Source organism: Lathyrus oleraceus, chromosome 3, assembly GCF_024323335.1.
Source record: "Lathyrus oleraceus cultivar Zhongwan6 chromosome 3, CAAS_Psat_ZW6_1.0, whole genome shotgun sequence".
NCBI classification, from domain to species: Eukaryota; Viridiplantae; Streptophyta; class Magnoliopsida; order Fabales; family Fabaceae; genus Lathyrus; species Lathyrus oleraceus.
The window spans coordinates 92,381,590-92,404,247 of record NC_066581.1 but is presented as its reverse complement, the minus strand read 5'-3'; the positions used below and the strand labels follow the sequence as shown (position 1 = coordinate 92,404,247).

The window sequence follows — 22,658 nt, the reverse complement described above, 5'->3', positions numbered from 1 at the left end:
GAATGAGGAGTGTGGATGCGTTTGAGGCTGTTTTTGCTCTACTTATCTATGGATTATTCCTCTTTCCTAGTTTTGACGACTTCGTTGCTTTGGATGCCATCAAGATCTTCTTAATAGGAAATTCAGTTCCTACTTTGCTTGCTGATGCCTATCATTCTGTTCATATGAGGAATTCTTATAGCGGGGGAATGATTACAGGTTGTGTGCCTATGTTGTACAAGTGGTTTATTTCTCACTTGCCTAGGTCTCATGCTTTTTGGGATCTTAAGAATGGTCTTTTATGGTCGCAGAAGATTATAACGCTCACACATTCAGATATTGTTAGGTATAATCATGACTATGATGGAGTTAGTATCATTGATAGTTATGGAGGATTTTCTAATGTACCTCTTCTTAGTACAAAAGGAGGCATCCGTTACAACCCAATCCTAGCTCGTCGTCAACTCGGTTATCCAATGAGAGATAAGCCAAAGAATATTCAATTGGAGGGTTTGTTCTTTAAGGAATGTAAAGATTGCAAAGTGCTCAAAGAGAAGATTGTGCACGCTTGGTGCCATGTTCATAAGCTAGAAAAGAAAGTTTTAGGGAAGACAAATTGTGTCTCTTTAGAACCTTACCTTAAATGGGTGCAAGATAGGGCCATCAACTTGAAAATTCCTTATCCTCGCCAAGAGCCTTTTCCTTTAGCTGACAAAGAACCTACCTATATCTTCATGACTGATGCAGAGAAGTTGAAGATTGCTTTGACCAAAGCGCAGCGAGAAAGGGACACTTGGAAGAACAAGTATCAAATCATCAACAATGAGGATGAAGAACTTCAAAGGCAGTTGAAGATGAAGAATGAAGAAGATCTCTAAAAAAAGAAGAGAAAGGTGCAAGAGGATTTATTTTCCTATTCCGTTCAGTCATATACTCCTTGGAAGTTGATCGTGGACAAGCTTGTGCTCGAGAAGGCTGAGATGGAAGAACAAATTAAGAAGCTCAACTTGAGGCTACTAGGGGAATCTCCTAAGGACTTTATTTAGCTTTTATTTAGCTTTGTTTAGAACTTTTGAAAGTGTACTCAAACTTTGTAACTCTCTCTGATTAATGAAATGAGTTTCTTTTGACCATTGTTATTTTCCTTTTGATGTTTGCAATCATCTCTTAAGTTCCTTGAAACTTTTGAAAATTTGAATTTTCATTGCATTCATGCATATGTCATCACACTTGAATTTTTTATCAAAATAAAAACTCATTTCCGTCATTTCTTCTCCAATAGTTTCCACACTGAGACCTTCACACCAGTACAACACCAGAGCTCAAGCCCGACGTAGAATGGCCGAGCAAGAGCAAGATATGTGTAGCACCTCAAATTTACACCTTCCATTTGTATATACATTTTATTTTTTAGGTCATTAACATCACATTAACATTGCATTGTCATTGCATTAGTCCATTGCATCTCATCAGACAGACTGATCAAGAGATTCCACTGTGCAAGGCAACAAAGGCATTTTCCATGAGATCAAAGCCCTAGGGTGGTTCCAATGAGTTCATGTGATCTAAGGATCATTTTGAAGTGGATTGGCCAAGAATTGGAGGCTCAAAGCTCATCAGTCCATGTGCAATTCATCTGAAACCCTAAAAAGTCAACGGAAGTCAACTGTCAGTTTAACTGTGGATTTGGAGGTGGGGGATGGTTAGAGATGCCTCATTCATGTTCATACAAGTCTCATTTGACATTTCAAACATCAACATTGAAGGATTTGAGGTCAGATCAAGACTTGCCCAAAATAGCAGGTGACCTGTAATTTGAATTTGCCAAAAATGGAAAGGTTTTCAACTCAAGATTACATCATCAAGAAAGCTTCAAATGAAATTTTGTCCAACATGAAAGTTGAAGATCTTCCTCTCCCATTTCCAAAAAGTCTAAGATCATGAATTTCTCATGTGTGGTTGAAGAGATATGGATCAATCTAGGCAAGGTGTACATGGAGATTCAAATGTGCATAACTTCTCAACCAAAACTCCAAATTGCCTGGCTTTTTTTTGCATTATTCTTGTTTTGACCTATAATTTCAAAATCCTGCATTGCATTGCATCAATTGTCATCACATGAACACTTGCCAATTTTGGGATTTTTGGAGGGAAATTTCATCATTTAAATTTGGTGCATAATTCAAATATTTTGCAATTGCCATTGGTTTCAAAATTGCATTTTAAGTGAAAATAATCAAAATTCGTGTACTGTTCACATGCCATTGCCATGCATAAGGGTGAAAAATCATTTTTGCAAAACACCTCCAAACTTAACCATTTTCATTAGCATTTGATTAGAGCCTAATTAAGCATGATTAGGAGAGAGTATATAAGCTAAAACCCTAACAGAATTTCAAAAACACACATCAAAATTTTCAGATCTCAAAATTTCTCTCAAACTTTCTCTCATTTTTTCTTCAAATTTCTTCAAATCAAACCACATTTCCTTGCCTAATTCATCATCTAGTATCATCATGGAGCATGTTTGAACCAAGATCCAAGTGAATTCGTGCAATTTGAAGCAACTCAAGCTTGAAGCTCATCAATGGTGAAATCCAAATTCTGTTGAATCACGAGCAATTGGACCTCAAGACCTCTTCCAATCAACTCTACAAGCTTGCTAGAAGATCATTTGAGCATTGCAAGGCCTGATTCCATTGAATTCGAAAGCTGCTCTTCAAGAGGTCATGAAATCGTGTCTCTCATTTCTCAATTTGCTTATGCTATTCTTGTAGATCTCATTGTTGTGATTAATCTGAGCTCTGATTCACTAAAAAACATGCCATATTCACTTAGTTTCGAAGATTTAAAGTTTCATGGTGAATTTTACTTTGCTCGATCCAAGTGATTTGTGATGTTAAATGCTATTTCAATGGTTGATTCTTGCTCTAGGATGTTTAGGCTACATGTTGATATGATTGTTTTCAAAATCTGGAAATATTGTTCTTCATTATTCTTGAATGGTTACTGTTTTTGCACGCGTTTGGGGAAGAAGAAGTACAGTCCCTATGGCCACGGTTTTAATCCTGCATATGCCACGCAAAAGTGTTTTCTAATGTTGCTAGGGCTCGTTTCCTATTGGCTGCATGTGTTGCTCATGCTCGCTTGTGATTGGCCAGGCGTTTCTTTAATGAAACGCAGCGCTTAAGGCTGGCGCCAAAACCATTATTCAAATTAATTCCAATAATTCCTATTATTTCATTTACTTGTTCAATTTTCATTTCATTTTTCATTTGCATCTTTAAAAAATCATATCTCATTCAATAATGATCCAAAAATATGGGGATTTTTGCATTGAATTTCTTTTTCTCTCTAGTTTTTTATCATCATGATAACTCAAATTGTGCCTGGCTGATTAAATTTTTGCCCTAGGGTTCTTGTTCATGTGTCCATTTTGACATTGCCTTGCTTTTGCATTTATGAAATTCTGGTTGTTGATCCAATGAATCTGAAAATTTACATGTTGAAACTAGGCACTTGGCTTGACATTTTGGTGTTGAGTTTGCATTTTTATCATTTATCATTTCTGGTTTGTGATTTTTCTAAGTAGGTGTGACAATTTGTGTCACACCTTTGGATGTTCATCTTGTGCTATGTGTTTACCCTATCAAATGATGCTCAATTGTTCTGGTTTTTTGCATGTTGATCATCTGAGATGTCTTGAATATGCATGAATTTTTCCAGATTTTTTTGAATCATTTATGATTTAATTGAGATTTTTCATTCTATTTGATCCTATTTGAGCTTTAAAATTGCCTTGAATTTCAATTGATCATGAAATGCATTTGGTAATTGATATTGATGTGAGACTTTTTGCAATGTGTCAATAATTGTTTGAAGTTTCATCATGTTAATTTTCAGCTTCTGTTTTGAATTTTTTCTCCATCTTTGACCCTAGGCTTTGACCTAGTGTTTTGCTTCTCATGTTTGAGCTTTGATTTCAGGTTGAACATCCAAGTTATATGATTCATTATGCTTCAACACTTGAGCATTTGATGCTTACTTTTGACTACTAACATTGTGTGTTTTGTAGGGTTGTTAACTCATTTGAGCTTGACTTGTGGCTTATGTCTTTGCTTATTGGGTTTGACTGTTGATATTGATGTTGTCTGTTTGTCTGAGTTGTGTACTGATTTGTTTGATGTTTCCACAGGTACATAAGTTGCTTAAGTTCACTTTGAACTTGCTTTTGCTTGGTTGCTTAACCAATTAGGTATAACCTCTCTTCTTCATGTAGTCTGGAAGACCTGTCATGTTACTTGGGCAGGCACCTGTCTGAAGCCCTCCTTAAGAGGCAATGCTTGTGAATGTTTAAATTTGTGCCAAGCAGGTAAAGACCTCTAAGAGGAAATTGGCAGATAAAAGAGATGTGTAATCCATCTCCTGCTACTCAGTGTGTCATCCACTTTGCTCACACACCTTATGTTGATGCATTGTGGATACTAACCCAAGATCCCTGTTGAGTCAGTCATATGTGGAGAAGAGTTCCAACTTTCTGAACTCCCGCACTTTCATTTGTCTGAAGCTCTCCCAGGCCATGGATAAGAGTTGTGAGGTCTTACCCTCACTTCCCATTTCATCTGCTTCACCCTAACTCTCAATGTTAGGGTTAAGAGCTAACTACACCCGATTCCAGTTGGCTTGTGTTTCACAGCCTAACCCTGGTATGAGCCCAATTGTGTGCATATAATGTGTGTGCTTGCTTTGTGTGCTTGTATGTATTTGCCTGTGTTGTTTAGGATAGCTTGCTCCCTGTGCAAGTTAGATAGAAACCTTAACCTAGGACCATAGTGAATTTACATGATAACTATTAGGCTCGAGTCAGGCTCCCTTCTTTGTCATTTCCCAGTCTCTGGTTAGGTTAGGAGTTCTTTCCCTGTTCAGGGGAACTACGTCGCCCTGATCCTCATACCAGATGAGGTACGTAGGCAGGAGATGAACTGATCTCTCCGGGCGCCCTTTTTATTTTTCAACCCCTTTGTGTGTGTTTGGAGTCTGACATAAGTCCAGCGATTGGCAGTTGGTTTCCTGTGTCTTGTTTGCTTGTTGGAGTTTGACATAAGTCCAGCGATTGGCAGTCGGTTTCCTGTGTGTGTGTGTTTGTTGGTTCGGAGTCTGATGTAAGTCCAGCGATTGGCATTCGGTCTCCAGGTTTTCCTATTTGTGTGGAGTCTGACGTAAGTCCAGCGATTGGCAGTCGGTTTCCTGTGTGGTTTTGTTTGGCGTGCGTTAGCTGAGCTACGAGTGCTCTGATTCTTCTCCAGTCAGAGAAGATACGTATGCATAGGATGCGACATCCTAGCAAGCACGTTTCCCCTGTCCCGAACTCCGTCGACTCTGATGTCTGTGCTTGACAGACTATGTAGGCCCAGGATGCGATATCCTGCCGAGTCCTGTTTCTTTTGTCTTTCTGTGTGTTCTTTCCAGCCTTGTGTGTGCAGTTTGTGAGCAGTTTCTAGCAACCTTATCCTTCCTTTTGTGCGTGGATCCCGTCGAGTACGACAGATGCGTAGGGGTGCTAATACCTTCCCTTCGCATAACCGACTCCCGATCCCATCTCTCTTTGGTCGCGAGACCATGTCTTTTCCAGGTTTACTTCGAGCGTTTCCTTTCCCTCTTTGGGATAAATAACGCACGGTGGCGGCTCTGTTGTTTTCGTTTCCCGCCGATTTTTTGCGTAATGCGACAATATGGAAATAGTCAATGAAGAGCTTACAGATCTACATGGGAATATATGTCAAATCATGGAGATGTTGCAAGTAATACGTGCAAAGATAGATACTCAACCCACAATTGTTTCTAAGATCGTCAATCTAGTGATTAATCCTCAGCCAACACTTACTACTCCAGCAACTTGGCCTCCCTTTGGTCTTCCTTATGGTTTTGTGCCTCCTACTCAAGGACAGCCCACTCAACACACAGTTCCACTAACTACTGAAGTTAATCAAGTGATTCCAACTTTTACACCCACTACCATGCACACTCGAGTTCAACCGTACTTCGATGATCATCAACAAGTGTATGATATACCTGATATGCCTGAAGAAGGTGATGAAAGACATGAAAAGCCGAGAGAAAATGTTGAAACTATTGAGAAAAGGCTGAGAGCAATGGAAGGTGATCAAATCTTTGGTGTTGTTGCTAGAGAAATGTGCCTTGTATCTGGATTGGTGATCCCCGCAAAATTCAAGACACCCAACCTTGATCAATATGAAGGAGCTACTTGTCCCAAAAGTCATCTTATCATGTATTATAGAAAGATGACAGCTCACGTGGACAATGACAAACTCATTATCCACTGTTTCCAAGACAGTTTGAAAGGTGCCTCTTCCAAATGGTACTTGACCCTTGATCAGACTCGCATCCATTGTTTCCAAGATTTGTCTTATGCTTTCATCAAACAATACAAGTACAACATGGATCTAGCTCCTGATAGAAGGCAATTGTTGAGCATGTCCCCAAAAGATTCTGAATCCTTTAAGGAATATGCACAAAGGTGGAGAGAGACTGCATCACAAGTGGAACCTCCATTAACTGAAAAAGAATTGGAAGATTGGTTCGTCGACACAGTGCGACCAAATTTTTTTGAAAGGATTGTGGGAAGCGTGACTACAAGTTTTTCTGACTTGGTGGCCATGGGTATCAAAGTGGAACTTGGCTTAAAAAATGACAACATGATTATTGAAGCTAGTAATTCCAACAACAATATCAAGAAATTTTCTAGCAGTTTCCATAAGAAAAAGGAAGGAGAAACAAATGCAGTGATGGGTAGTAGAAGAAAGAATCAGTCTTGGAAAAAGCAACAACCTTTTTCTCAACAACAGTATGTTTAACAACCACAATTTGCTCAACAGCCGTATGTAGCAGCTATTACACCAACTTTCAATCAACAAGTCCCAGTGTATCAGTCGACTCAAGCAGTTCCGATCTTTCAAACAACACCCAACCTTCCAACTTCTCAACAAGCTCCCAATGCTCCAGCTTATCAACAAAGGACTTCAGCTCCACGCCAAAATGCTCCATTTCAAAATAAAAGACAAGGTGGAAAACCTCTGATTCCTCAGATTCCTATGTCTTACACTGAATTATATCCGTCATTATTGAAGAAAGGGTTAGTTGTTCCAGGACCTTTGGGACCTCCACCAGATCCTCTCCCACCAGATTACAATCCCAATGCACATTGTTTGTTCCATGAAGGCGCCCCAGGGCATGATTTAGAAGGTTGTTATGCCTTAAGACATATTGTGAGGGAATTGATTGAGAAAAATATTCTTTCATTTGGGGATACCAGTCCAAATGTCAAAAATAATCCTTTACCCGCTCATGGGTCTGTGAATGCTATTGATGATGAGCCTGATGAAGGTCTGATTCTTGATGCAACCAAAATCAAGACTCCGCTCAGAGAGTTTCATGCAAAGTTAGTGGAGGAAGGTTTATTGAAAAATTGCCATAAGAGTTGTGAAGAATGTACTATTGGTCCTAAAGGATGTGAAATGGTCTGAAAGGACATTCAAGAATTGATTAACTAGGGTGTGTTGCAAGTAAGCAATCGTATGAGAAAGAATGAGGTAGTAGTGATTGAACCCATCTTCAATCTACCTGAGTTATGCACTACAACACCAACCTTCAACATTCCAGAGCCAGTATTCAATATTTCAGATTCTAATATTGTTCATTCAATTTTCAACATTCCAGAATCAGTTGAACCAGTCTTCAATATGCCTAAGCCAGTGGTTGTCCAAAGGTCTAGATCTTTTCCTTTTGAGAATACTAAAGCAGTTCCTTGGAAGTATGATACAACTGTGGTTAACCAAAGGTCTGAGAAAGTAGGTCAGAAAGAAGGTCTAAAGATTGCAAGCACTGATATAGCAGTGGGAAGCAGAATGACCCACAGTGGTCACATTTATACCCCTCAGTTCAACTTGGCTCCGCCAATTCCACCGAAAGAAACCACCACCACTATTACCGATAAAGGCAAAGGGTTGATCCCAACTGATGAAGACACTGAATTTCTGAGGATTATCAAGAAGAGTGATTACAAGATTATCGATCAGCTTCATCAAACTCCTTCAAAGATATCCATTTTGTCTCTTCTTATGAGTTCTCCAGCTCATAGGAGTGCCTTGAAGAAATTGTTAGCTCAGGCTCATGTCACACACGACATTACTATTGATCAATTTGATGGGGTCATTGCCAACATTACAACATGCAACCATCTCAGCTTCAGTAGAGAAGATTTGACGAAGGATTTCCAAGACCATAAATGTGCTTTGCACATATCTATGAAATGCCAAGAAGATACCCTAGCAAGAGTCCTTGTGGACACTGGCTCCTCTCTGAATGTTTTACCTAAGAGGACACTCGCTAAGTTGGAATATGAAGGGGTTGAGATGAGGCCAAGTGCATTAATTATCAAGGAATTTGATGGATCGAGAAGGAGCGTCATAGGGGAAGTGGAGTTGCAAATCTTAATTGGTCCACATGTGTTTGAAATTACTTTTCAGGTTATGGACATCAACCCAAATTATAGTTGTTTGCTTGGAAGGCCATGGATTGATGTCGTTGGGGCCGTGACTTCAACCTTGCACCAAAAAATGAAATTTGTTATTGATGATAAGCTGGTGATTGTGTCAGGTGACGAAGATCTTATGGTAAGCCACCTCTCTTCGTTCAGTTCCATTGAGGCTGATGGGGGTGCTTTAGAAACTTCTTTCCAAGCTCTTGAAATAGCCAACGATGTCCTTATGGAAGTTAAAGAACCAAAGGGGAATGGTATTCTATCTTTTTCATCATGGAAGAAAGTAAGATCAACCATTGAGGAATGAAGTCCCGAAGTTTGGGGAGATGTTATTGATGTCAAACTAAAGCCGAACCGTTATGGGTTAGGTTACAAACCAACCAATGCCAAGAAGGGAGCATCAACCTCCATCAAAGGACGTCTGAAGACTATCCATGAAGTGTTTGTCAGCACTGGATATCAAGTCAATGTTATTGATGAAGATCTTGAAGATGAATATTTGAGCAACCTAGTGTACCAATGTGAAATGGCTTTGAACAATTGGAAGGAGATTGAAATCCCAGAGATGTTTCCTTTATCAAAGTAATTTGTTGTTTTTCTTTGTTTTTTCAAAATTACATAGCTATGCCCAAAGCTATGGACTATTTTGTAGGGCCACCTTTTGCATTTTAAAGATTATATCAATGAAGGCGTTTTGTTAAATTCCTGTTTGTTCATTTACTGCTTTTTCTCTTTCACTTTTAAAGAAAAATGGAAATGTTTCAAAACCATTAAAATAAAAATCATTTTCCTCTTGCATTCATTTATTTTTTTTACTTTTAATAAAAACAAATCATTTAAACATGTAGAATAAAAGAAAACCCTGTTGAATCCAATGACTCTACTTTTACTCTTAACTTTGATTCACCAATCTACCAAGCTGAAGAAGAGGGTGAGGAAGATTGTGATGTTCCCGACGAACTGGAAAGATTGGTTGAGTACGGGTGCATAGATCTCCAACCACATCAAGAGCAGGTAGAGACAATCAACCTTGGCACTAAGGAAGCAAAGAAAGAGGTCAAGATTGGTACAACACTTGGGGCAGACATCAAAGAAAGGTTGATCAAGCTTTTACAAGAATATGTGGATGTCTTTGCATGGTCGTATCAAGATATGCCCGGTTTAGACACAGACATTGTTGTTCACAAATTACCACTCTGACCAGATTGTCCACCAGTAAAACAAAAACTCCGAAGAACAAGACCAAACATGGCTTTGAAGATTCGAGAAGAGGTCAAAACACAGTTTGATGTTGGCTTCCTTGCAATTGCAAAGTACCCTCAATGGGTAGCTAACATTGTGCCAATACCTAAAAAGGATGGCAAGGTCAGAATGTGCGTGGACTATATGAATTTGAATAAAGCTAGTCCGAAGGACGATTTCCCTCTCCCATATATTGACACCTTAGTTGATAACATTGCTAGGTTTGCTGTTTTCTCCTTCATGGATGGGTTTTCAGGTTATAATCAGATCAAGATGGATCCCGATGACATGGAAAAGACCACCTTCATCACACCATGGGGAACTTATTGCTACAAGGTTATGCCTTTTGGTCTAAAGAACGCAGGGGCATCCTATCAAAGGGCGATGGTCACCCTCTTTCATGACATGATGCATAAGGAGATTGAGGTCTATGTGGACCATATGATTTCCAAATCACAGAGTGAGGAGGATCATTTGGACCATTTGTTGAAACTATTTGAGCGCCTCATAAAATTCAGGTTTGCGTCTGAATCTAGGTAAGTGTACATTTGGGGTTCGATCAGGGAAGTTACTTGGTTTCATTGTTAGTCAACGAGGAATTGAAGTAGATCCAGACAAGGTCATAGCGATACAAGAAATGCCAGCTCCATAATTTGAAAAGCAAGTTAGAGGTTTTCTTGGAAGATTGAACTACATTTCCAGGTTTATTTCCAACATGACTGCTACATGTGAGCCTATATTCAAATTGCTCCGAAAGGATCAAGCAATTGAATGGAATTCTGATTGTCAGCAAGCTTTTGAGAATATTAAAGGTTATCTGCAAGAACCTCCTATCTTGATTCCACCCATTCTAGGGAAGCCGCTCTTCATGTATTTGATTGTGCTCAAAGGATCCATGGGTTGCGTACTAGGTCAACATGATGAAACTGGAAAGAAAGAACATGCCATTTACTACTTGAGCAAGAAGTTTACTGATTGTGAAAGCAGATATTCACTTTTAGAGAAAACTTGTTATGCTTTAGCATAGGCTGCCAAACGTCTTAGGCAGTATATGATTTGTCACACTACTTTGTTGATCTCCAAAATGGATCCAATAAAGTATATCTTTGAGAAGCCTGCTTTGACTGGAAGACTTGCCCATTGGCACATGTTGTTATCTGAATACGACATCCAGTACATAACCCAGAAATCTATTAAAGGAAGTGTTTTGTTTGACTACCTCGCTGATCATCATGTCAAAGACTATGAGCCATTGAAGTTTGATTTCCCATATGAAGACATTATGTTGGTGAAAGATTGTGAAACTCCAAGCCCAGATGAAGGTCCCGAGCCAGGTTCCTGTTGGAAGATGATGTTTGATGGTTCCTCCAATTGCATGGGGCATGGTGTGGGAGTTATGTTGATGAATCCCAATGGTGGGTATACTCCTTTCACAGCAAGATTGTGTTTTGAATGTACCAACAACATTGCAGAGTATGAAGCATGTATCTTGGGTATTGAAGCTGCAATTGACACCCGAATCAAGATCCTTAAAGTATATGGAGACTCAGTTTTGGTGATCTTCCAAGTCAAAGGAGAATGGGAAACTCGTGATGAGAATTTAATCCCATACCGTTCCCACATTATGGAATTGATAAAGTACTGTGATGAAATCACCTTCCATCATGTTCCGAGAGCAGAAAATCAGATAGCAGGTGCTTTGGCTATGTTAGCCTCTATGTTCCAAGTCAGATTTCTCAATGAGGCACCACTTATCACAATTGAGAGGAAAATTGCGCCAGCCTATTGTCTATTGGTTGAATAATAAATTGACGAGAAACCGTGGTTCTATGATATCAAGAACTACTTACAAAATCAAGAATACCAAGTGAATGTAACAACCCTAGATAAGAAGACTCTAAGGAGGTTGGCATCCAAATTCTTCTTTAGCAACGAGGTGCTATATAAAAAAAAACTATGACATGGTTCTGCTCAGAGGCGTGGACAGGCACGAAGCAGACCTGTTGATCAAAGAGATTCATGAAGGATCATTTGGAACTCACGCCAATGGACATGCCATGTCTAGGAAGATCTTGAGAGCTAGTTATTATTGGTTGACCATGGAGTCTGATTGTTTCAACTATGCTACAAAATGTCACAAATGTCAAATCTATGCTGACAAGGTGCACGTGCCTCTGACACTATTGAATGTTTTATCATCACCTTGGCCTTTCTCAATGTGGGGCATTGACATGATTGGGGAAATTGAGCCTAAAGCTTCCAATGGTCACCGTTTCATCTTGGTTGCAATTGACTACTTCACCAAATGGGTAGAAGCTACGTCCTACGCCAACATGACAAAACAAGTGGTTGCCCGCTTCATCAAGAACCAAATTATCTATCGCTATGGAGTTCCAAGCAGAATTATCACGGAAAATGGGACAAATTTGAACAACAAAACAATGAAAAAGTTGTGTGATACCTTCAAGATTGAACATCACAACTCTTCTCCGTATCGTCCAAAGATGAATGGAGTTGTTGAAGCCGCAAATAAGAATATCAAGAAAATCCTGCAAAAGATGGTGAAAACTTACAAAGATTGGCATGAAATGTTACCATTTGCTTTGCATGGATACAGAACCTCAGTTCGTACTTCAACAGGGGCAACCCCTTTCTCTCTAGTATATGGGATGGATGCAGTTCTCCTAATTGAGGTAGAGATACCATCTTTGAGGGTCTTGATGGAGACCAAGCTAGAGGAAGTTGAATGGATCCAGAATAGATATGACCAATTGAACCTTATTGGTGAGAAGAGAATGACTTCTATGTGTCATGGTCAGTTGTACCAGAAGCTGATTAAGAGGGCGTTTGACAAAAAAGTCTGTCTTCGTGAATTCAAAGAAGGAGATCTCGTACTCAAGAAGATCTTGCCAGTACACAAGGATATGTATGGAAAGTGGAGTCCCAACTATGAAGGCCCATATGTTGTGAAGAAAGCATTCTCCGGAGGTTCCTTGATTCTCACAACTATGGATGGTGAATAGCTTGCACACCCTGTTAACTCTGATGCGGGCAAAAGATATTATACTTAAATAAAACCCGCTAAGTCGAAAACCTAAAAAGGCGACTAAGGCAAAAAATGGGTATCCCGGTGGATCATAACCTATGAAGGAGATCCAGGCAAAAGTTAGGGGTAAAAAAATGAAAGCTCGCTATGTTGAAAACCCGAAAGGGCGGCTTAGGCAAAAAAGAGTGTCCCGGTGGATTGAAAGCCCGAAAGGGTGGTCCAGGAAAAATTAGGGACAAAAGGCATTTGACTGTATCAGATGGTGTTTACCATTACTAAAGAATCAAAGTTAAGGATCAATTCAGTTGCTCTTGTCAGAAGCAAAGTTTTGGGAAAATCTTAGTTATTAGGGATAGTAGTGGTTATTGGATTCAATATAAACCTTTCCCTATTGCCATCTTCGAAATGTAACACTCCATGGAGCTTTTGCCACTTGGAAGCTACCATTCTTGAATAAAAAAAAGACTTTGCCTATCAATTTTATCATTTGTACTTCTCTTACCTTTCCTTGTTATGCAAAACGTCATTTGTTTGTTAATAATGATTTTTGAAAATGAAAAGGTTTTGAAAATAAAATGTTTTGAAAAAACTTTGAAAAACATAATTTTTCTTTGACATATAGAAATATTGAAAGGGAAATCTTTTGTCTCCCCAATAAGTCTCAAGGTTGCAGAAGCACTTTTACACTGTCATTACAAAAATCCCCATTGAAGTCTAAACTGACAAGCACTCTTGGATAAATCCTTCGATTGTGTGTAACTCTCAAGTTTGAGGATCTCCCCAGTGCCCATCTTGTGATACTTATTTAAGTTACTGGTGTTAAGGATGTATTCCCCATTAAGTCTCCACAAAACTCTTTGTCTCTCCAGAGTCAGCATTTGCATATCATGATCATTCACATCATGCTCAATCATGTGCATTTGACATTTAATATAAATCCTTGTTCTTAGTTGTCGTTCTTCTAACTCCAAAAGTCCAGCTATAACTGGCACTCCAGTTGAAAATCCAATTGTTGTTGGTACCTCGAAGTTTGGACATGACCAATTTTTTTCCAGTAAATTATTGGCGTCCCCTGTGAAAGCACAATTGGTTAACCCCAATATTCCCTTGAAGTTCAGTTGTTGCTGTTATTCTACTTTGAAAGTCCAATTATTGTTGGCATCATTGTTAAAGTCCAGTTGTTGCTGGCATTAAATCCGCTAGAAGCTGGTCGTGATACCTTTGCCTGCGGTATAAAGTCCAATCTGATTTGGCACATACAGAAGAGTTTAATTACCCTGTATTATTCTTGATGGTTCCTGAAGGTCATGTTTGAACTCTTCATTGTAAGTAATTTCCAGAGGATTGGATGTTTTATCTTGTTTGAAAACTCCAATGAGGATATTTTTTAGTGTCAACCGGTCATGCTTGAACCAGTTGATCAATCACTTTGAATACTTCCAGCTTGCTATTTTTAGTGTCATTCGGTCATGCCTGAACCTGGTGATCAATCACTTACTTCAAGTTTGTGTATTTCTTGTTATTCTCAGTGTCATCTGGTCATGCTTGAACCTGGTGATCAACTGCTTTGAATACCCCCCAGTTTGTTTTTCCCCAGTACATTTCATCCTTAGTGAGTTGTTGCTCATGGTCATTGACATTATACTTTATCTCCATCATTTCCTACATATCATATTCATCATTCATCATAAATCATCATGCTAGAATTCATTGCATTTTGCATCATATCCCCAGCAGATAAAAAAATATATACCAAAAAGAGAATTTGTTTGTCCATAGCATAGCATGCCATTGCATCTAAGGGAAAAATTACCGGTTATTTCTATATTTAAATACCTTTTACCCTGATTTCATGAGTATTATCATCACTCATGCCATCTGGCAAAGTTATTTAAATAGGAGAAACTTTCACACCCCAAATTTTACCCCTAGATTTCATAATCATTTTCATCATAGACATGATTCATGCACAGCTAACCTCAAGATCAAGATATGCCTGGTTTGTTTCATATGTGAATTAAGGTTTCCCTCAAAGAGCTCAAAGGATTGATTAGTCAAAGTTTTGGATTGATCATCAATAAATAAAGTTCTCATACACTCAAGAGATCTCTCTCCATCAACAAATAAGGGTATTGTGGCCTAATCACAAGTGCATCAAGCTTCACTTTCATCTGGTTCACTAATTAGGGTTTCTCAACAACATTCAATTTCATCTGAGAATTTTGATCAAGACATGATCTAAAGCCTTGAGACATCACTCAACGCACTAAAGTACATCTTAGGTCCCATCCATGATGTTCAATTGGCTCAAGAGTTTGAATTCATTGAAGATCAAGAAATTCAAATTTATCTGATATACAATCAATGCACTACAAAGTCAAACCTTTGACTTTTGAGATTTATGATCAAATATGAACTTCTCAAGTTAAATTTCATGATTATATGCTTAATTGATGAATTTGATCAAGAAAAATCAAGATAAATAAGGTTACTTGCAAAAAGGGCAATCTTGAAAACATTGAAAATTTCACTAAGTATCCAAATTTCATGTTCAAGTGCACTACTTTCTCAAGCCATAACTTGCAATCTGAGCAGCCATTTTCTTTGCTCCAAAGCACAAATGAAATCTCTTGTTCCATACTTCAACTTTGTCATAGAGGGTTGATTCCCTAAAAATGCAAGGATTTTGAATTATGAGGACATAAAGTTGGTGTCTCAAGTTGAAACACTTGGAATATTTTCAAGTCAGCTTTGATCCCTAAAAAGTGATAAACTTTACAGCCCGTTTTCATCATGATCCACTTTGACTCAGAAAAAACTCAAAACATGAAAGATGTAGAGCATGTTTGGGGCCTTTTAAAAAGTACAAGAACATTGTTTTCCCATGCATGAGCTATGAGTTTCAAAAATGGGAAGTTGGGGTTCCAAACTTGAATTTCAAGTCATGTTCATGATGAATTTTTGGAGGAAAACCATTTCAAATGTGAAAATCTCTTAATTGCATGTCCTCTTGTGTATAAATATCTACATAATCAGATGTTTATATGAATTCTAAGTACATTACACAAGGAGTTGAGGTTTTGTCCATTGCATTATACCATTTATGGGTGAATTTGCAAAAGGTCACATTACTACTTTGATAAAGCAAGCTTTATGTCAACAACTCACTCTTTCACCCTTGAAACTTGTCCCTAAAGATCACAAACAATCTTAAGAGATCAGAAGCAACCTTGTAGAGGCTAGGGAAATCTGACAAACTCCTTGAAACCCAACTATTCATGCAAACTTCTCATTCATTCTCAACCAAAACCATAACTTCACAACTTTTGTTTCTAATCAGTTCCAATCCTCACTCTTTTCCTATAAATGGAGGAATCCCTTAAGCCTCAAAACACACAACAATAACCCCTCAACACTTCATCAAACTCCCACTCCATTATAATTTGCAAAAACACACTATTTTTGCAAGTTCTCTAACCAAAGTTATTCTCCACGTGTATCTTCCAAACAAACACCATAAATCATCTCTAGACATCATTTAGAGCTTGTTTAATCGCTTGAACAAGCTCTGTAGCCTCTATTTTATCATTCACCATTTCACTTCTTCACTTTTCAAGAACATTTGTGTGATATAATACAAGTTGTTTCTGGCCATTCTCATTGTTCAAACATTACCCTCAAGGATCAACAAGGTTGCTAAAATCTATCTCTTATCTCTGTAATAGCTAAGAAGAAGCATTGGACTTTCTCCAATAGGTAATCACTCACACTCTAAAACTCTTGTGAATGCATCATTCTTGAATATTTATTAAAGTAAAAATGTAGTACATAATGTGTTTGTTGTGTGTTTGCTACTGTATGCATTATACCATGCTCATGCATTGAGATTTTATTGTTTGGAAATTAAAAGTGCAGTTCTGGTTTTTGCCTTGGCACGCTTTGTACATTGAGTTTTAGGATGAGATAATGATACCATTAGATTCCTTGCAAAAAATAGAGCAATTTAGGTTCTTATGGTTTTTAATTTCATGGAAAATTGAGAGAGTTATAGTTGTTGAAAGTTTGAAGAAAAAAATGAAAAGAAACATGCAATAACCCGAGGAAGAAGATGATGAGTTGGTGCCATTTTCCAATTTCTTGAACCTTTATTATGTATATTAGTGTTTGCGTTTTGTTTACTAGATGTATCACCGCCCCAACGGTTAGAGTGTGTATGTTAGGGCTTTGTGTGTGCAAGAGGTCTGGGGTTTGAATCTTGTTGGCCCTAGAACCTTTTTTATTCTCTGTTTTTTTATTTGCCTATTTATTTTTGTTACTTTTCATAACTTCAAATGCTCATAACTTGATGATCCCTAAGCCTTTTTGACCCACTCTTTTTTCTATGTGTTCATAATTTTGTCTATTTTATGATGGTAGAAAGAAATTCCAGAATTGATTTATTTTTCACATACTTATACTTGTCTAAAGTTGGTACCTTTTTAGGATTGCTTTAGGGTTTCAAATGACCTTCTTTGATTGATACTTTAATTTTTCTTGATCACCATGACTTGTATGAATATTGTGCATCATATATGAACTTTGTTTGATGTTGTTAATATGTTACTCTTGGTTTTGACCTAATTTTGACTTACCTTAATGTATGTTTACATGTTTATGTGCTTTGAACTTTTGTTAATATGCCATGGACTTTTGTGTGCTTATTTTGCCATTGATCCATGATTCATATGTCATTATTTCATGTCTTGTTGAACCTTTGTGTGCATGTGTCCCCTTGTGTATGTCTTTGTTTATGTGTTTACAAATGCTTTAAACTTGTAATAACATGTCTTTGTATGACTTGTATGCTTACATGTTCAAATGTTTTGTATGATATTGAACCTTAACATGCATGTCTTTAATACCTTAAATTGTTTTCATGATTAAGTTGATGTTATGTCCAAACCATGTCTTACTTCATGCATACACATGTTCATTCATACTTATTATGACATCCATATACATGTTGATGTTTTGTTATGTCATTCATTTTTGTTTCTTCACGATGATATATCCATGTCATGCATATTCATGTTAACTTTATACATATTTGATTGATGTTATTGTATATTTATTCATGTTCACATGTTGTACATATGTGTTTACATACCATGCTTGATATTGGTATGATCATGCTTCCATATATTTGTTGATGTCATGCTTGAACATCTTCTTCATTTGATTATCTTTGTGGATGTCATGTTTGAACATATTCTTCATCCTTGTTTGTCATTGTTGATGTCATGCTTGAACATCTTCTTTACCATTTGTTTATCTTTGTTGATGTCATGCTTGAACATCTTCTTTATCATGTACTTATATTTGTTGATGTCATGTATGAACATCTTCTTCATTTGCTTATCTTTGTGGATGTAATGTTTGAACATCTTCTTCATATTTGTTTGTCCTTGTTGATGTCATGCTTGAACATCTTCTTTACCATTTGTTTATCTTTGTTGATGTCATACTTGAACATCTTCTTTATCATGTGCTTATATTTATTGATGTCATGCTTGAACATATTCTTCATCTTGCTTATATTTTGTTTATCTTTTTGCGTAAATCCAAGGAAAAGACCTCTTTATTGACTTAATGTCATAGGTAGCTTAGCAATCCCTAGTTTCCCTTTGACCTTGTTAGAGTCATTCTCACTTTCAACTTAGATTTAAGTAAGAGTTTGTAACTCTTGTAAGTATGTTTGTTATGAAAACTTACTTCCCCCTTTGGAACCTTGATCACTACCAAGTGTTCTTTCACAATTAGTTAGGTGAACTACGGTTGCTCTGATTTCATCCTTATAAGGATACGTAGGCACATGACCGCGAAGTTTTGGCGAGCAAACTTAATAAAACCTTTAGGTCCTTCCCAATAAACATTTCCAAATAATAGAAAACAAATAATAACATAACACAAATACTTTCAAAATGTTCCTATAGGATACTATAGATACTGAGGATGCTAATACCTTCCCTTAGTATAACTAACCCCTAAACTTTAGATCTCTTCGCATTGTTTTTACATTGTACAATTAGGGTTTTATTCTATCTTTTCCCCTTCCCTTGGATAAATTAAAATTCGGTGGTGAACATTTAATGTTTTGTGATTCAAGTTAATACAATAGCTTGATATCTGATTCTCACCGCGACAGATGGCCTTTGATTTGATAGGGTCATATGAGGGTTTTCTTTCTTCTTAGTAAATTTAATTAGGGTTTCTTTCAATTTAGATACTTAAATTTTAAGATAATTTCAATAATTACATATAGTTGAGTTTAAGGATATGCTTTTTATGCTAGCCATTTCTTCACAAAGAATCTTGTTGCTATTTTCCAGGAATTCGGCATAATCCTTAAGATTAGTAATGTTCTTCTCTAACTTATCATTTTATTTAGAAATCTTAACACTAAGCTTAAAAAGTTGATTATGAGATATAGAAGTTACCTCATAGTCATCTTCCTTTAAAGTCTTGAGGCATACGCGATCAATTTCTTATTTTTCAAGAGGCGCTTCATAGGAATCTTTTGATGTATCATCAGGTATAATTTTGAAGAGGTATTTGCAAGAATCTCTGTAAGGGTTTATCCATGTTTCCTCAATTGATCCATTGCTTTATTCTTCACAAGAAACTGGATATGAAGGATCTTTGAGTATTCTTTCAGAAGTTGACTTATCAAAAAAAATTATAGATGTTGACTCTTTATTATCCCTTATTTCAAAGATTCCACTGACCAAAGTTTCCTCATCATATCTATTTCTTGAATCAAATATTCTCCTTGATGAAGCTTCTTAAAATATTATATTGGACATGGCTTCCTCGTCATACTCATCGATTGATGATTGTCCATATATCGAAATAGTTTATTTGAAGGAAGCAACTGGGGTTGATTCTACTTCTTCTTCCTTAAAATATCTTCTTGTTGATGAAGATTCTTCTAAATTAATTACTTCATCAATCAACAATTGAATTAGCTCGTTGAGCTTTTCAATGATTCCTTTTTCTCTGATTTCTCCTAAAAATAAAAAACAATACCATCTCTCGATATAAGAATTGAATTAGGTTTTTGATTCCAATTTTTAACACTTAGATATTTGTTAGAAAAAATGTTCTAATATATCCTTCAAGGTTTCCAATGGTTGAGCACCATATGTGAAGATAACCTTCACATTCATTTGATGTTACAACTTCCTAGTTTTGCGTGTTCATTCTCTCTTATTAATACTTAGAAAAACTCCATAAATCATTTAAAGAGTGGACCAAACTTCCTTGGTGGACTCATAAGTCACTACTATAAAATATACATTTGTCGCTACGCGAAAACTGACTACAAACATAGAGTCACCACCGGACTTTATTTATTTCAAAAGAGGAAAGAAAAAATATTGATAAAACCCCCTAAAGAAAAGAAAATTTTGGTCTCGCAACCAAAACTAGGGTTCAGAAGTCGGTTATGAGAGGGGAAGGTATTAGCACCCCTCACATCCATCGTACTCGATGGGAACCATCTAGGTCGTCTACACGAATGGGTGTTGTTATTTAAAAATTGACTTGCTAAAAGGGAAAATGGTTTTTTTTTATTAGTTGATTTGAATTGCTCTACTACACGGAGTGCGCAATCCTAATTGTAGTTTATTACCTTTTGAGTTTTGATTGAAAAAAAAGGTCGTTTGACGTTAGATCAAGGGTTTGCATATTATTTTGAAATGGTAAGGTTGACCTAATTTCTAAGAGATCAAAACGAACACAAAGGAGAAAAGTACAACCAAAGGGGAATGGGTACATGGAAAATTACAAGGGAAATGATGCGAGAAATAAAAGGGTCTCGTTGTAAGGTAGCCCAAGAGAAAGCCTTGTGTGTGCAAAGTGGTCTAAGCTAACAAGTGGATAATGGACTCAAAACATGTCTCCCAATAATAGTGTCATGAATGTCGTTCTTACAATAAAAGATTGCAATTCTATAATGAAACTCCAAGTCAAAGCAATATGTCAAGTATCATAATCTCAAGGTCCAAATGCAAGGGTCCTAACAAGAATCCTCTAAGTCCAACACTAAGTCTCACAAAGAACTATTTTTGGTCTTTTCATTTTATCATGTTTTTGTTCTTTTTCAATGGATTAGATAACAATAAGTAAAACACAATAGCTAAAGCATAAATAAAGATGCATGAAGATGAGGTAGATGACAATGATGAAGTAGATGATGATAATGATGGATGATATTTGTGCATAAAGTAAATAGAAAAATGTAGATGATAAAAGGTAAAAGTTATATATTAGATGTTAGGAGTTAAGTTGCAAAAGGTGATCACCTAGGGATTATCTATCCACAAGTCAAAGGACTCAAAATATGGCGCATTAAGGGATAAGTTATCATTGATTCAAAGTGTCAAAATGATACAATGATCATTTATCAACATGTTTGAATTAAAGAAGATTAAATCAACTGAAACGTCCATCTATCAATGATTTAAAATGTGAAAGATCTATCAATCAAGCAACCACACAAGATGAATAGGAATTATCATAAAAAGAAATGAGGAGCTAGTAATTAGATTAGAGGGAGTTAATATTGCAAGAAACAAAGAAGATTAAAACCAAACTACAATGCAACTAATTCAATTATTAAAATAAAAAGTGAAAAATAAATTTCAAAATCAAAATAGAATTAAAATGCAATTAACCTAATTATTCTATTAATAAAAATGAAAAATAATATTTCAAAAAAAAAGAATTAAAATTAACTTAAAATTCAATTAATCAAAATATTATACTAAATAATAAAAAATAAAAATGACAATAATTACAAAATACAAATAAAGAAATTAAGAAATAAAATCAAGAGTTGAAAATAAAATAAAAAAATGTGACAATAAAAGAAAATGGAAAATAAAAATAAAACAAATAAAATAGAAAAAGAAAATGAAATTAAAATGAAATGGGGGGTGTAAACTGAAACAAGGGGTCCAAATATCAAATAATGCCATGCCCAACGCGTTGGAGGCCTAAATGCCAAGTCTGGTTGACCAAAGGTCAACGCATAGTCCATCAAGTGATCAGATCCATTGGATCTGATCTGATGGCCTAAACGCGTTATACAGAAGACCAACACTAACCCTTGGATGAGACTACTAAAATTGGTATGCAAAAAGAAAAGCTCATATTAAAAAGATCAAATGCACGCGCGCTGACCAAAAACACACATGACCAGAAGGCCACATCACTCCTAACAACCAATTAAAACACACCATGCAAGATTGTTTGAATTTAACTAAAAAATGGAGGGAGATGAGTCGCAAAGACATTGTCTTCAACCTCCAAACATGTGAAAATAGAATCCCAGCATCTCACCATTTGAATGCACAAACATGTGTCTCTTACACTCGTCTTAGCTCACTGTTGCTTCCTCCATGCTCAGAATCCATTAATTTGACCTTAGCATGGAGAATTTCGGCTTACATTGTGAAGAACAGATAACCTAATTTAAAAATTAAATGGTTGATGTTCAGTGATAGAAGCTCAAATGTTAGTGGAAATGATCAGTGGAGTATAACGAGCACAGTGGTAACTTATTTTAAGTGAAATGATAGGGTAATCTACCTTGTCAGAAAAACTCAAAATTCAGATTCCGGTGGAGTTGCAAAGCTTAGGTGAGCTTCGTTTGAGAGGTTCTCTTGATCTGATTAGCTCCAGAAAAGTTTGGGGAAAGTGTTTGGATGCTCAAGAATCTTTGAAAGTTGCTCAAATCCTCTACTTGAATGCTCTATTTTGAAGATTGTGGAAGAGTGATTTCTGCAGGAT

At 36.7% G+C, this 22,658-nt stretch overlaps 3 protein-coding genes across 3 annotated transcripts; all 3 read left to right on the top strand.

Moving 5' to 3' along the window:
• Positions 1–2: 2 nt before the first annotated feature.
• On the top strand, positions 3–2,775 carry LOC127129857 (uncharacterized). Its single transcript, XM_051058972.1, has 2 exons — positions 3–784; positions 2,757–2,775. Exons 1-2 carry the CDS (start codon positions 3–5, stop codon positions 2,773–2,775), a joined length of 801 nt encoding a protein of 266 aa, XP_050914929.1.
• Positions 2,776–5,711: 2,936 nt separating this feature from the next.
• Positions 5,712–6,854, top strand: LOC127129856 (uncharacterized). The gene has a single exon (XM_051058971.1). It carries the CDS (start codon positions 5,712–5,714, stop codon positions 6,852–6,854), a length of 1,143 nt encoding a protein of 380 aa, XP_050914928.1.
• Positions 6,855–10,496: 3,642 nt separating this feature from the next.
• Positions 10,497–11,585, top strand: LOC127129855 (uncharacterized). Its single transcript, XM_051058970.1, has 2 exons — positions 10,497–10,685; positions 10,956–11,585. The coding sequence occupies exons 1-2, from the start codon at positions 10,497–10,499 to the stop codon at positions 11,583–11,585; spliced, it is 819 nt and encodes a 272-aa protein (XP_050914927.1).
• The last annotated feature ends 11,073 nt before the right edge of the window (positions 11,586–22,658 follow it).